The sequence below is a fragment of the Nyctereutes procyonoides genome, unplaced genomic scaffold (assembly GCF_905146905.1).
Source record: "Nyctereutes procyonoides isolate TBG_1078 unplaced genomic scaffold, NYPRO_anot_genome, whole genome shotgun sequence".
Classification (NCBI taxonomy): domain Eukaryota; kingdom Metazoa; phylum Chordata; class Mammalia; order Carnivora; family Canidae; genus Nyctereutes; species Nyctereutes procyonoides.
In genome coordinates this window covers 18,213,394-18,230,000 of record NW_026575034.1, presented here as the reverse complement: position 1 = coordinate 18,230,000, position 16,607 = coordinate 18,213,394, and the positions used below count along the sequence as shown (strand labels likewise).

The 16,607-nt window shown below is 39.7% G+C and overlaps 1 protein-coding gene across 2 annotated transcripts in view; it reads right to left on the bottom strand.

The window, feature by feature from the left end:
* The window catches only part of DENND5A (DENN domain containing 5A), a 98,174-nt gene that overhangs the window by 23,953 nt on the left and 57,614 nt on the right, over positions 1-16,607 (bottom strand). For both annotated transcript variants that reach the window (XM_055317888.1, XM_055317887.1), the window contains exons 6-11: positions 14,742-15,059; positions 13,124-13,339; positions 12,366-12,600; positions 8,229-8,379; positions 7,445-7,538; positions 4,889-5,020 (exon numbers count right to left, since the gene is read on the bottom strand). In XM_055317888.1, the coding sequence (XP_055173863.1) occupies positions 4,889-5,020; positions 7,445-7,538; positions 8,229-8,379; positions 12,366-12,600; positions 13,124-13,339; positions 14,742-15,059 (1,146 nt within the window). The remainder of the gene's footprint in view (positions 1-4,888; positions 5,021-7,444; positions 7,539-8,228; positions 8,380-12,365; positions 12,601-13,123; positions 13,340-14,741; positions 15,060-16,607) is intronic.

Below are 16,607 nucleotides of genomic sequence, written 5' to 3'. Positions count from 1 at the left end.
TCATATCTATATATCTATATATTACACACACTATTACAACCATAACCCAAGCTAAGAAATAAATCATTGTCCATCCATACCTTTGAAGCACCCTATGTGTCCTCTCTAAAAACCTTTCCACTCTGGAAGTGAGCGCTATCTTGACCTACACACAATAGAACTACAGAAAAGCAAAAAAAAAAAAATGCTTACCACCTAGATTTGCCTTGCTAATAAACAAGGTAGTTTACTTTTGCCTACATGTTTTCTTTTGTGATTTGCTTTTTCACTAAACTTTGTGAAATTCACACACATTGATAGGTATAACTGTTGTCCATGTCCATCACTGTACAGCATTCTATCATATAAACATAGAATTTATTTATTAACTCTCTTACTGATTGGTATTTGAGTTGTTTCCTGTTTGGGCATACTACAAAGAATGCTGCTATAAAACTACTTGTATATATCTCTGGGATCACACTACAAGGGGTTCTCTAGGGAATCTATCTAGAAAAGGCATTGCATCGATAATGTTAAACTGGTTTCCAAAGTGGTCACACTAACTTATATGTCTGAGAGTTCTTGTTGCTCCACATGCTAACCAACATTTAGCAATGCTAGATTGATTATTGTTATTTCTTCAATTCTAATATGTACATTTCTCTGCATATTAACATCTCTGAAATTGGGATGTATTTCATAGTCTCTGTTGACCAGATAGTAGACACAAGAAGTTGTCCCTGCCAGGCATACATCTCAAGACTGGAGAATAAATGTCAGCAGCTTGGAAACCAAATCTCAGAAACAACAGAGAAGGTTTCTTTTAAGAAAGGCACAACCACAATGTTTTTCATGGCAGAAAAGAAAAACATTGTGTGGAAAATAAGAGGGACACCTGGGTGGCTCAGCAGTTGAGCATCTGCCTTCGGCTCAGGGCGTGGCCAGGATCTGGGATCGAGTCCCACATCGGGCTCTCCTTGCAGGGAGCCTACTTCTCCCTCTACCTACGTCTCTGCCTCTATCTGTAATAAATAAATAAATAAAATCTTAAAAAAATAATAAATACTAATGACTCAGAGTGAGCTGATAGAAGTTGTTTTTTAAACACCTGAATTCAAAATATCAGTACTGATATATCCATTTAATTTATAACTGTAATAATTTCTTCTGTAAAAGAAAGTGTACTTGATTTCATCCTCTAAATGACAACTTACAAATTGAAAATGCAGGAGAATCTTTTTTTTTTCCATTGGTGAATAAATAGGATGTAGTAGAAATCAAGTTAATTGAATTGTCCTAAAAGGTATGGTATACTAATTTGGTTGAAAGGCTGTAATTTTTCTTAGAAATTACATTCATAACTAAAACATTAAAAATTAAGAATGGCTATATTTTGGAGGTATCTGGGTGGCTCAGTTGGTTAAGTGCCTAACTCTTGGTTTTGGGTCAGGTATGATCTCCCAAAGCCCAACGTGGCGCTCCCCTCAATGGGGAGTCTGCTTCCCCCTGCTCCTCCCCCTGCTGGTGTGTGCAGGGCACAAACGCACGCGCGTGCGCGCACGCGCACACACACACTCTCACTCTCTCTCATAAATAAATAAATCTTTAAAAAAATATATAATGGCTATATTTTGATCCAACAATCGTACTTCTGAGTATATATCTAAAAGAACTGAAATCAATCTCAAAGAGCTATCTGTACCTCATCATTACCCCATTATTCACATCAGCCAAGATACAGAAACAATTCAAATGTTCATCAACAGATAAATAAACAAAATGTGGTATAGATATACAATAGAATATTACACAAAAGAATATTATTCAGCCTTTAGAAAGAAAGAAATCCTACCATTTGCAGCAACATGAACCAGAAGAACATTATACTAAGTGAAATAAGCCAGTCACAAAAGGACAAATACTACACAATTCCACTTATATGAAGCATCTAAAATAGTCAAACTCACAGAAGCAAACAGAATGGTAATTGTCAGGGGATGGGAAAAGTAGGAAAGGGAATTGTTGCTCTGTAGGTGTGAAGTTTCAGTACGTAAGATGAGTAGTTTTAGAGGACCACTCATCAACGTAGCACCTATTATTTTTATTTTAATTCCAATATAGTTAACATACAGTTATATTAGTATCAGGTGTACAATACAGTGATTCAACAATTATATACATTACTCAGTGCTCATCACAATAAGTGTGTTCTTTTTAATCTTCCTTCAACTACTTCACCCATCCCTCTACTCTCTTCCCGTTAACCACCATTTTGTTCACTATAGTTAATACATATATTTTATCTAATATGCTCACTATAACTAATATATATATTATATATAATAATAATATATATAGTTAAGAACCTATTTTTTGGTTTGTCTTTTTTTCTTTGTTCGTTTCTCTCTTAAGTTCAACATATGATTGAAATCATGGTATCTGGGGCGCCTGAGTGGCTCAGTGGTTTAGCGCCACCTTCAGCTCAGGTTGTGATCCTGGAGTCCCGGGATCCAGTCCCACATCGGGCTCCCTCCAGGGAGCCTGCTTCTACCTCTGCCTGTGTCCCTGCCATTCTCTCTCTGTGTCTCTCATGAATAAATAAAATATATTAAAAAAAAAGAAGAAATCATGGTATCGGTCTTTCTCTAACTTATTTCACTTAGCATTATACCCTCTAGATCTATTCATGTTGTCACAAATAATAAGATTTCATTCTTTCTTCTAATATTCCTATACACATACACCACTTCTTTATTCATCAATCAGTGGACACTTAGGCTGCTTCCATAATTTGGCTATCATAAATAATGCTACTATATAAACACAGGGGTGCATATATCTTTTGGAACTGTATTTTTGTATTCTTTGAGTAAATACCAAGTAGTACAATTGCTAGAACATAGGGTTTAGTTTTAATTTTTTGAGGAATCTGCATACAATTTTACACGATGGCTGTACCAGTTTGCATTCTCACCAACAGTGCACAAGGATTCCTTTTCTTCCTTGTTAACATCTGTTTCTAGTGTTTTCTATTTTAGCCATTCTAGGAGGTTTGAGGTGATATATCATTATGGTTTTGATTTGCATTTCACTGATGATGACTGGTATTGAGCATTTTTTTCATGTATGTGTTGGCCAGCTCTGTGTCTCCTTTGGAGAAATGTCTGTTCATGTCTTCCGCCCATTTTTAATTGGATTATTCGTTTTACTGATTTTAAGTTGTATAAATTCTTCACATATTTTGGGTACTAGCCCTTTATTAGATATGTCATTTGCAAATACCTTCTCCCATTCAGTAGGTTGCCTGTTAGTTTTGTTAATTATTTCCTTTGCTGCGCAGAAGTTTCGTTTTGATGTAGTCCCAAAGTTTTTTTTGCTTTTATTCACCTTGCTCAAGAGACATATGTAGAGAGATGTTGCTGTGGCTGAGGTCAGAGAAATTATGGCCTGTAATCTCTTATGGAATTTTTATGGATCTCAGGGGTGCCTGGGTGGCTCAGTCGGTTAAGCACCTATCTTCAGCTCAGTTCATGATCCCAAGGTCCTGGGATGGAACCCCAAATGGGGGTGGGGGGGTGGGGGGGAATCCCTGCTCAGCAGGGAATCTGCCTTTCCCTCAGCTCAAGCTCATTCTCGCTCTAAGAAATAAATAAAATTTTTGAGAGAGAGAGAATAGGTCTCATGTTAAGTGTACTTACTATAAAAACAAACCAAGCCCACAGAGTAACACAGGGAAATTTTTGAAAATGATAGATATGTTTAGCACCTTGATTGTGGTGATAGTATCATGGGTGTAATGCATATGTCCAAACTTGTCAAAATGTGCACATTAAAATATGTGCGTAGGGGCACATGGGTAGTTCAGTTGCCTAAGCTACCGACTCTTGATCTCAGCTCAGATCTTGATCTCAAGGTCATGCGTTGGTATGGAACCTACTTAAAAAATATATATGTATGCACTTTTTGTATATCAAGTATACCTCAATAAAGCTTAAAAACAGGGACACCTGGGTAGCTCAGCAGTTGAGTGTCTGCCTTTGGCTCAGATCCGAGATCCTAGGATCTGGGATCGAGTCCCACATCGGGCTCCCCACAGGGAGCCTGCTTCTCCCTCTGCCTGTGTCTCTGTTTCGCTCTGTGTGTCTTGCATGAATAAATACATAACAATAAAAAAAAATAAAGCTTAAAAACATACTCTCTGTGTGTGTGTCTCATGAATAAATAAGTAAAATCTTTAAAAAAAAAAAAAAAAGCTTAAACTAAACAATACACTTTGGCCTGGGACATAGTAGGCACCCAGTAAATTCTTGTGTCTAGATAATGAGATCAGATCACTGCTATCAGATTAAAACAGAAGCAAAAACATTTTCATGTGTGTAAGACTAATCTGTTGAAGACAACTGAACTATAAGGATTTCATATAAATAATGTAAGATGTTTAAAGCTGAAAACCACATCCACCTCTCAGTTTTAAAGAATACATATTATGTTAATATCAAGCAAAGTATGCTTGCTCTCTGGCAATGGTATATTTATTCAAAACAACAAGATCTTTTTTTTTTTAAAAGATCTTTTTTTTTTTTAAAATTTTTATTTATTTATGATAGTCACAGAGAGAGAGAGAGAGAGAGGCAGAGACACAGGCAGAGGGAGAAGCAGGCTCCATGCACCGGGAGCCCGATGTGGGATTCGATCCCGGGTCTCCAGGATCGCGCCCTGGGCCAAAGGCAGGCGCCAAACCGCTGCGCCACCCAGGGATCCCCAAAACAACAAGATCTTAAAATCAATACTATCCCATTATATTAACAGTATTTTCAAAACCAAGAAAGAGTGGTCAGAGCCCAGATATGGTCTCCCTGTGACCGCCAAGGGAAAGAACATACATACACAAGCAACCATGGCTCACCTTGTTGCGGCATTCCTTTAGCAGGCCCTCTACAAACTTCCAGTTGGTTTGAGCAATCACTGATGGGGAGAGGTTGGAGAGTTTGGGTTGACGGATGGTACTGCCCATATTCCTGGCTTCCTGGATGTACTTCTACATCAGAGAAAAATCAAAGGTTTTTTGGGTCCATGCACACAAACTGCAGGTGTCCAGTACTAATGAGAGCCTGAAGAGGTCACTACTATCACCCCACATTTTCTTATGCCTCTTTCCTATGCTCACAGTTGGAGTTGGGAGGGTTTTAAATTCTTGCAGCAAAGACAAAAAACTAAAAAAATATGATGATTTTTCTCTGATGTAAGTAAGGCATACTATGAGTACTGTAATTACCTTTGCTTTAATAATACAAGAGGTAAAGAACACATAGCTAACACAAAGCTACTAACACATGGCTGCAGCATGTGTACATCTCAATGTATAAACCCACTCAAATTTCAGAATACTACTGAGAAACTAATTTTCTACCGCAAGCTGCGAGGAGTTTAACTCCTCTGCCCGTATCAAAGATAGATACCTACCCTTTCTATCATAAAGTATAGCCTTGCTAAATTAGGGTCTGGAAAATAATAGTGCACATTCAAAACAACTGCATTTTCTGTTTTTCTACAATGTGCTGTTAAATATACTATTTAACACAGAGCTCACATCAATTCAGTGAACTACACACTGACATACTCTCAGAATCAGAAGTTAGCAACCAGTATTTTTACCCTAGACTTTATTCCAGTAATACAATTCTGTCCCTTATATCTTCTGGTCCCTCGATCTGCCCCCACTACCAACTCCCAAGTTTAGGCTTCAATTCCTTCACCTGGATTACTGCTACCTGACTCCTAGTTTGTTACCTATCTCCTATACCTCCTTACTACAAAGTATTCTGTCAGCAGCCTCCATTACACAACAACCAAGCATTTGATCCTTCATTTCTTCTACTTGAATGCTCTTCTTTGTCTCTCATCATCCCATCATCCTCCCAGGCTTAAAAAGATGATGGTTCCATCACTCTTGTTTGAATACTACTCCAGGTAGAACTGACTTCTGATTTCTCTAATCAGAGATCAAACACTGGCTTGCTTTTCATATGGCCCTTTCAAAACACTATCCTACTGAAATTATTTGTGTATCTGACTTTATTTCCTTAATAAACTGATATCCCTTGAGGACAAGCCTACCTCCTTGTCATCTTTATATTTCGAAGTATTTACTACAGTGATCTGACCAAGAAAACATGCTCAATAAACACTGTTGAAAGAAGTAATATGGAGGTGAGGTGGATGACCCAGGGGAGACTTATAAAATAATACCAAAATCCCAAATCCCTTATGCTCACCTTCACAAAAACTCTAAGCCCAATCATACCCTATAAATCAGAAGTTAAAAAATCATAACCAGGGCACCTGGGTGGCTCAGTGGTTGAGCATCTGCCTTTGGATTAGGTTGTGATCCTGGGGTCCTAGGATTGAGTCCTGCATCAGGCTCCCTATAGGAAGCCTGCTTCTCCCTCTACCTATGTCTCTGCCTCTCTCTTTCTCATGAATAAATAAAATCTTTAAAAAAAATTCATAACCATACCTTGCGTATCTAATTTATTTCTTTAAAAACAGCAAAGACAAAATGGCATTTATTTTCCCATTCACTGACATGTCAGATACATATGAAAATAATATGCTTTAACAGGTTTTTAAATGTACCAAATGTAAACTGCAGGTCTTTTCTCAAAGAGAAGTTCTTGAAATGGGTTTCTGAAGGTGAAGCTCCATTTTCACAACTTCTCTGGAATTAAATAAGGTAGGGTCTCCATCCAGAGGTTTAGAACTAGAAACTTTACTGGGAACAAGTTATAGTAGAGCTAAGAAACTCAGCTGGTAAACTCAGGGGGTCAATTCAGGAGTCCCTAACCCCTAGGCACCTGATTATAACATTCCTCTCTTTTGCTCTTCTAAGCAAAAACGTCAAGATTATGTTTTAAATTAAAATACATAAAAAACAGAAGAAAAGTCCTCCACCATCTAGTTTCAGAGATTCACAGTATTAACCCAAGTTCATCTTTTCTTCCTTCTCCCTCTAACAGAATTAACTTCTTTATTACAATACTATACCCAAAATAAGCCTCACAAATTATAAAGTAATTCTCCCAAATTTCAGAATCTTATTTTCTGAGGTTCCTGTCATACTCCCCAGAAAGTATCGTGCAAGACTGAGTACTGAAAGGACAGTGAAAGGCTCTCTCCTTAGCACAGAGATCATTCCTGATGGGGCTGCAAACAGAGTGTGGCTCAGGGAGAGGAACTACCTGGTTAGTAGCCAGCTGTCACTTGCAGAACATCATATATCCTGGATTTGTCATAACCAAGGCCCAGGATCAGGTATGAGGAACTAACCCTAGTATTAACCCTTTTTTATGGGGAAAGGTTATTGCTAAGACATGAATTAGACCAGAGGCCAAGGGAATGGGAAAGAGAAAGAGAATGTAGAATAGTCATAGTGTCACTGTTTGTCACTCTTAAGGTTTCTTACCTCTCTCTGGTCATTATCTAAACGCAGGTGTTCTGTGTGCTGCTTCTGCCGATCTTTCCGCCTCCACTGGGCAGGAGCATTCCTTTTTGTCCACCTGGCAGAATCCAAGCAGGCAAATTATGAACATCATGCTAAGAAAGTAAGGTCAAGTTACTGACAGGAGAGAACTTGAAAATCTAGGGAACAACATTGGGCACGGGAAAATCACCAAAAAGTCACCAGAGATAGTTCAGAGACCTTGAGGAAAAGGAGCTTAAGAGCTCAGTGACTGGGCAAGAAAAACTCCCCAGGGAACATAGATCTATCTCTCTTAAGGCACGTACAAAAACCTCACATGCAAATCCAAAAACCTCACATGCAGATCCAAAACTATACTCGTTCAACACTGTCTGGGCTTTGATATACTCATCTTCAAAATAACTACAAAAGAGCAACCCTGCTAAAGTATCTACTTTTAGTTCAGTCTCCAATTATTTCAATTACTTACTGAAGACACGATGCTAGGTATGGTATGGGATTTAGTCGAGAGATGATTGTAATCTATCTACAGTCTAGCTTTTCACAGCTTCTGGGCATGTGGAGCTATCCCAATTTGCAGAGTAGAGACAGGCACTAGTCATCTTTGTCACCTGTTTTCCTGTTCAAACAAGTGAACAACCTGGACAGTCTGGGTCTTTTCCATATTTGCTTTACAAAATTCCAGGGATCGTCTATCAGCTCAGACCCAGATACTGGATAACTCTCATCACCTGGTTAAGGAGCTGGATCCTTGGGGCTGACTCACTTGTTGCTGGCTGGCCCAGTGGAAAGTACATCAGACTGCAACTTAGGGAAAAAGCCCGGCTCATACTTCCCTTGTCCAATCTTCATATCAAGTAAATGGGGATGAATCGCAGTATGGTCGATTTTTGCCAGACGCAGTTCAATTGCTTTCTCTGGATGAGAACAACAACAACAAAAATAAGTCAAATATTTTTTTAAATTTTAAAAAATATACCATATTCTAAGCTGTAAAGTAAGTCTCAATACATTTAAGATCATGTGCATCATAAAAAGTACGTCCTCTGACCACAATAATCAATAATAACATCTTAAAACTAAATAATACACTTCTATGTAAAACTCACGGCTAAAAAAAAATCAGAAAGTATTTTTAAACTGAATAAAGATGAAACACAAAATATTAGCATGTCATTAAAATATTACTTGAAAGGATATTTACAGCCCTAAATGCCTATTTTTGACAAAGGTCTCAAACCAATGACTTCAGCTTCCACCTAAAGAAACCAGAAAAAGACGAAATTAAATCCAGAGTAAATATAAGAAAGGAAATAATAAAGGCCAGAGTAAAATCAATGAAATCAGAGAAAATTAATAAATCCAAACACTGGTTCTTTCAGAAGATCAGTAACACTAATTTTTAAAAAGTCTGGTCAGGATAAAAAGGCAGACAAATTAACAGTATCAGGGATGATAGAGGGGACATTGCTACAGATTCTTCAGATATTAATAATGGAATATTATAAATAATTTAATGCCAATAAATTTAAAAGTAGGTTAAGGGGCAGCCTGGGTGGCTCAGCGGCTTAGCGCTGCCTTCAGCCCAGGCTGTGATCCTAGAGACCCGGGATCAAGTCCCATATCGGGCTCCCTGCATGGAGCCTGCTTCTCCCTCTGCCTGTGTCTCTGCCTCTGTCTCTCTCTGTGTGTCTCATGAATAAATAAGTAAAATCTTTAAAAAAATAAAAATATGGGGATCCCTGGGTGGCTCAGGGGTTTAGCTGCTGACTTCGGACCAGGGTGTGATTCTGGAGTCCTGGGATTGAGTCCCACGTTGGGCTCCCTGCATGGAGCCTGCTTCTCCCTCTGCCTGTGTCTCTGCCTCTCTCTGTGTGTGTCTCTCATGAATAAATAAAAATCTTAAAAAATATAAAAATAAAAAAATAAAATGTGCCAGGTGCTATTCTAGGCCTTGCAGATACAATGGTGAATCAAAAAAACACCCTTATCTATAAAATTAGTCAGTGAGAACTGATTGCCATCAAGATCCCCTTTAAATGCAGCATTTTAAAGGATCTCCAAAAAGATCCTTTTAGTTCTGTTTTTACCATTTTCCAAACAGGTTGCTTCAAGAAGCTGAGGTGTGAGATGGGGTGAGGTGACTAAACTAGTCCTCCAGGCCAGGGATCTGAGGCCAGTGGCAAAAACCCTACTCTAGCATATTTGGAGTACATCTCTCAGGAGCATACCTAAAATATTGCCATTATTCCTAGGAGCAAAGCACAGAGTTGCCAAGGGGTCTGTGGACCCATTTTCCTAAAAATGAGTCGTACAAAGGAGGACCCATTAGAACATGTGCCCTGGCCACAACTGAGACCAGAATAATTCAAATCAGCATGCTGCAGTGTTTGGCTTTCAACAAATGGATTATAGATGGGCTGAGAATTGACTGCCTAGACCCTTGTGGCTGATGCGCAAGGCCTCAAGTGACTAGAGCTTCTTGCTTTATAGCCTCTAGCTATAAGCAAATCCCTCCCTTTATTCCAGTGAATCATATATATCATTTTCAAATGCAGCACAACATGAAAAGATTGGGAAGTCCTGATTTAAACTGATGGCTTGGGAGATGTTTCTGTAAACTGACCCTCTTTAAAAAAAAATCTCTGTCAAACTTCCTAGAACCAAAATATTAGGCAGGGTTAAGGAATACGAAGCCTGATGTGTTCCAGGAGCCAATAATAACTATGTTAGAGTAATCCACTTACATAAGCAACATGTCCTAAAGCCTTAACCAAGAGGACTGTCATCTTAATAAAGGCCTGGAGGCCTGGAATAAGAGCTAAAAGGTAAAGACAGACAGCTAGAGAATATGATTTTGATGAAGACTGGACTTTGTCCAAATTGTCACCAATTTTGGGGTGCCTGGGTGGCTAAGTAAGGTAACTTCGACTCTTCATTTCGGCTCAGGTCATGATCTCGGAGTCATGAGACTGAGCTCCACACTGGGCTCCATGCTCAGTGCAGAGTCAGCTTGCAATTCTTTTTCTCTCCCACTCCCTCTCCTTCTGTTCTTCTCCACGATCTTGTGCGCACACACACACACACACACACACACACACACTAACCCTCTCTAAGATAAATAAAATCTAAAAAAAAAAAAAAGTCACCAGTTTCATCTTCAAAACCTAGAAAAATACCTAGTACATTCATTCACCCAGTAAATATTTGTTGATACACTTACTAATTGAGCATATAACAGGTATTATATTATTTAGTAAATGAATGAACAAAATATACAAACAGGCTAAAAGAAGGACACTGAACAACCCACAAGGAAGTAATCACACTACTTAATCTGACACCTTAAATGAGACTATTCTCTAGCTAAACTGACCTAGATAGGGCCTCTGCAAACAAAAAGGTATTTTCAATCATGCATGTAGGAAACAACTTTTAACATCTTTGCACTGGGCCAATGCTAGCAGACTGAGGGCAAGAAACTGAATAGTCTCTGCTCTTAAACTGTTCTCTAATAATGACAGTGCAAACAAATAGAGATTATAGAGAAGACACAAGGACAAAGCACCACAGGAGCAGAGGGGGAATCCACTGACTCAGCCTGAGGTCATCAGAAAAGGCTCCAAAGAGGAAGAGACATTTCAGTTAAGTTTTTGCAGCAAACAGTCAAGTGCCTTAATCATAACTCATTTATCCTTTCTTTCTTGCTGGTAGAGCCTCAGTATTGTTCTGGGTAACATTACACCAGTTCAAAATTCACTTTCATAGCTTCCTTTGCACTTATGGATGGTCATATAACATGGCTGTGGCCTATGAGACAACGGAAATTTTGGGAATTTCTGGGATAGCTTTTGTTTTCTGATACAAGAGGGAAAATATCACTGGCAACAATCTTCCCCTTTTCTTGCCTTGAATGTAAACATAAAAAGCCTCTTATAACCACAAGGCAACAAGTATGAATATAAAAGTCAATATACTAAGGATAACCGAATGAAAAGATAGAATCTCAGTTCTTGATTACACTGTTAAGCAACTGAGCCAACACCAAAAACCACAATTCTGCACTTGTTAGTAATTTGAGAAAAATAACCCCATCTGTCTAACCAAAAGCTGATTAGATTTTCTATTACTTATAGCAGGACTCATCCCTAACAACAGTGTTTTGTTTTTTAAAGATTTATTTATTCATTCATGATAGACACACACACAGAGAGAGAGAGAGAGAGAGAGAGAGAGAGAGAGAGACAGGCAGAGGAAGAAGCAGGCTCCATGCCAGGAGCCTGATGCGGGACTCGATCCCGGGACTACAGCATTGCGCCCTGGGCCAAAGGCAGGCGCTAATCTGCTGAGCCACCCAGGGATCCCCTCCTGTTATTTTTTTTTTAATTTTTATTTATTTATGATAGTCACAGAGAGAGAGAGAGAGGCAGAGACACAGGCAGAGGGAGAAGCAGGCTCCATGCACCGGGAGCCCGACGTGGGATTCGATCCCGGGTCTCCAGGATCGCGCCCTGGGCCAAAGGCAGGCGCCAAACCGCTGCGCCACCCAGGGATCCCTGTTATTTTTTTTTTAAGATTTTATTTATTTATTCATGAGAGACACAGAGAGAGAGCCAGAGACATAGGCAGAGGGAGAAGAAACAGGCTCCACGTAGGAAACTCAATGTAGGACTCGACCCCAGGACTCTAGGATCACATCCTGAGCCAAAGGCAGACGCTCAACCATTGAGCTACTCAGGCATCCCAGATACAGTGTTAAAGTAGAAGTAGTCTGCCAGGCAAAAAAGAGGAAGGCAATGGGAATAATTTATGCAGAAACAGGGAAAGAAGCTGGCATATTTAGGAACAGAAACACTCTAGTGACATAATCCAAAAGGCAAGTACAGCACCAAAAAAGTCTCACCTGCTTCATCCACAGTGGTACACTTCTGGTACATGGATGTGCGGAGAGTAGGTGTCCGAACATTCAACAGCCTGATCTTGTCTACTCGAGAATCAAATACCCGGAGCACTGGGTCTTTATCATCATCGTCATGACACATGATTTTGTTGTCAATGAAAGAAGCAAACATCTGGGTCTCTAGGAATCTTGAGAGGAAGGGCAGATATGGTTCAGGCTGGTCTGATAGAAAAGATGCCTGGTGAGACCGAAAGGGAACACAGTCATGGAAAAGGAGAGAAAAGCAGGTAAATTAGCCTTGACCAGCAAAGGTAACACACCCAAGGGATCCAATAGGTTATTTTTTTCCTAGGTTTCCTGAGGTTTCCTAGGTCTTTATGAAAAGCAAACAGCAAAATCTCTTGTTTTTTTTAACACATATAATATCAGATATTCTGAAACTTTGACACACTAGCTCAAACTTACTCAGGTAACCTACTATGGCAACCAATCTTCCCAGAATCTTTTTTTCTTCTTCCCAGAATCTTGATGTTCAACCTGCATATGCACCTTAGCCCAAAGGAGCTCTCTGACTAAAGGTAAGTAACCTGTTAGTAACAACAAGCACTCTGTTCTAAAACAAGATTTCATATTTCATCAGAAGGACCATGAACTTGTTCCAGTACATAATATAATGAAAGAAAACGCATCTTCAGATAAATCCAAGCCAGAGGCTCTGGCAGGTTCTCATTCCTCACCACCTACCGAACACGATTACTCACTTTATCAAAGTTTTGCATCTGCTCCCTGTTGGTAAACCAGGACTCCTTATCCTGGCTGGGCTGAATGACAAACACCTCATAGTCTGCAAACATCTGAGTGAAACGATTTGCAAAAACTTCACGGATCTGAATGTTTAGCTGGTAAATTCTGAGTTCTTCCTCATCACACTGAACCTTCAGATCCTTATTGCTGCTGGGGTCTTCACGTACTTCCAGCTACAAAAAAAGAAACAACAGCTGAAAACATAAGCTTTTTCTTTATCCCCCCAAAATGCAACTCATCTGTCCTGCCCCCCCCACACTCCCAGGGTAGCCCTGCAGGGGTCACTTACTTCACAGCAAATGCAGAAAAGAAACAAAAGAGAAAAAAAGAGAAGAAGAGAAAAAGAAAAGAATTCTGATACAGAAAAACGAGGGTATTGGCATCTGTAGGTACCCAGGAACTCAATGATAGTAGAAAGATCATTATGGGCAAAAAAAGTGACTCAGGGATCCCTGGGTGGCGCAGCGGTTTAGCGCCTGCCTTTGGCCCAGGGCGCGATCCTGGAGACCGGGGATCAAATCCCATGTCGGGCTCCCGGTGCATGGAGCCTGCTTCTCCCTCTGCCTGTGTTCTCTACCTCTCTCTCTCTCTGTGTGTGTGTGTGACTATCATAAATAAATAAAAATTAAAAAAAAAAAGTGACTCAACAATAGAGGAAAAGCTGCTACTTATCTCAAGGGTCAGGGAAAGGAAGAAATATGGTAAGTCAATGAGAAAATGATAAGGCAAAGCAACAAAGTCAAACTCTGGTTCTCCTTTCATTTCTTTGATTTTCTCCCCCACATCACTGTCCTTATCTTTCCCCCTAAGATTTTTTCCTTACTGTGTCTGTTTTAACCTCTCTAAATCTCTCTCTGTTCCCCTTTAGCCATGATTTTTTTTTTAAATATCTCCTTTACTAACTAAATAGAACAGGAAAATGAGATGTTTCATACTTAACTAAAAAAATAGCCCAACAACTGATTATATCAGCCCATTCTGCTTATAATTTATAAAAATAACAGTGAGAGTGGGGGAGGGTGAAGAGATGGGTAAAAAAACTACACAAAGTTAACAGTCTCATCAAAGTCAGGAGATAGAAAGCTAATTTCATCCCAGAAAAAGCATAGGACTAGCATTCAGAAGGACTAGGATCTAGCCTCCACTCAGCCACTACCTAGGCATTTAATCTTGGGCTAAACACTCAAGCTCTCCAAGCCTTAGTTTTTTGAGTGATAAAACAGCGTTTAACCTGCTCTGCATGCTGTAGGTTGCTGTGAAACTCAAAGGGCATTGGATGTGAAAGAGGTCTGAATACAAAGGTTACCACCGTCATCCAAGTCACTCTACTGTAGTGTTCACAAAGAATGACAGCAGGTCCTCCTTGATGCCCTGGTAAGAAGCTATCCAAACTTAGATTTAAGTAGCATTTACTAAGATAATGTTTGCCAGAATCTTCCATCCAAAAGCATTCTTCCACTGCTCACAAATAAGTCTTGCCCTGAACTAGGTGCTTTCTCATTTCACACTATATTGCACCAGGATAGCCCCCTCATACAGACCAAATCTGTCACAAACTCATATATAGCATCTTACCTTTTCCAGGCTCACCCCAGTCCTCTTGACCAAGGCCTGCAGCCGGGCAATAGTTTCATTCTCCTTGAGGAGCTCATAGGAATGCAAAGGGGAGCCTGCGATGTTCCCATTCCTCTTGTCAGAGACAAGCTCAGAGGCCCGGAGCCTCTTCAGCTTGGAGGCACTCTCGCTGCAATGAAGGTTCCCTTCAGGGGGAATGCCAAATGCCATGAGGATCTCAGAGACTTCCTGGACAAACTCCAACTTGTTGGGAAACTGAGGCAGGTCCTCTGGCAGCTCAATGAAGTGGTTGTCAATATCCACAAAGCAGAGGTTAGCCTGGCAGTCAAAACAAGATGAGGGTGAACAACTCCAGAATATTAAGAGCATTAAAGCTTTAGAAAGGATAATGAACAAGAAAAAGAGGAGGAAATATCTGAAATTGGCATGTATGAGATACCATATAAAGAAGGTGGGGCTCAGGAAGGAAATAGACCTGAGTTCTAATCTTCCCCTGGAAAGGGAAACTTACTTAACCTTTCTGATTCGGTCTCCTCAGTTATAAAATGGAAATAAAGAGAGAAAAACAGGGGATCCCTAGGTGGCTCAGAGGTTTAGTGCCTGCCTTCAGCCCAGGGCATGATCCTGGAGTCCCAGGATGGAGGCCTGCATCAGGCTCCCTGCATGGAGCCTGCTTCTCCTTCTGCCTGTGTCTCTGCCTCTCTCTCTGTCTCTCATGAATAAATAAATAAAATCTAAAAAAAAAAAAAAAAGTGAGAGAGATAAAAACTTATCTTAGAGAGCAGTGGATTCTGTGATGACATAAATATTCAGCACCTATTTATTAAAATTAAAACTTTATTTGTAAATTTAATATAATTTTTTTTATGATAGTCACACACACACACAGAGAGAGAGAGAGAGAGAGAGAGAGAGAGAGAGAGAGAGGCAGAGACACAGGCAGAGGGAGAAGCAGGCTCCATGCACCAGGAGCCCGACGTGGGATTCGATCCCGGGTCTCCAGGATCGCACCCTGGGCCAAAGGCAGGCGCTAAACCGCTGCGCCACCCAGGGATCCCAATTTAATATAAAGTTTTTTCAAAATTCCAGAAAGACTTTTTTTTTTTTAACAGTGTCTGATGAATTAATTCTGAATCTTGCCTGAAAGAATAAAATAGCCAAGAAAATTTTGAGAAAACAACTGCCTTACTAGATTCTAATACAAACAAAATAATCTGCTGGAAAAGAAGTCTTGAACAGACTTATGTATCATGGATGGATCATTCAATAAATGTTCTCAGGACAGATGGCTGTACATTTAGAAATATTAAAATAGAATACCATACTCAAAAATAAACTTGAGATAGACTAAAGATTTAAATATAAAAAATAAAACCACTTTATTTTCCTAAAAAGAGTATCTTTTAGAGATAGATATTGAATATATTTGAAAAACATAATAATGCTGTGTGAGACTTAATTCAAAATAATCCAGTAGGGTGAGTGGGGAGAGGGAAGATGATACAGAAAGAAGAGCAGCCATGAGTTGATGATTATCATAGAATGATGAATGCTAGCTTCTATACTCTTACCTGTATTCATGTTCCCCATAACAAAAAGTTTAATAAGTTAAATAAACCCACAAAAGCATTAACAAAACTATAAAAGATTACTACTCTATCTTAAGGTAGAGTTGGGCTCTCTAAACTTTATACAAGACTAAAAGCCAAAAAGGTAAATACTGCCATAAAAAAATTAAAAGAGGGATCCCTGGGTGGCGTAGCAGTTTGGCGCCTGCCTTTGGCCCAGGGCGCGATCCTGGAGACCCGGGATCGAATCCCACATCGGGTTCCCGGTGCATGGAGCCTGCTTCTCCCTCTGCCTGTG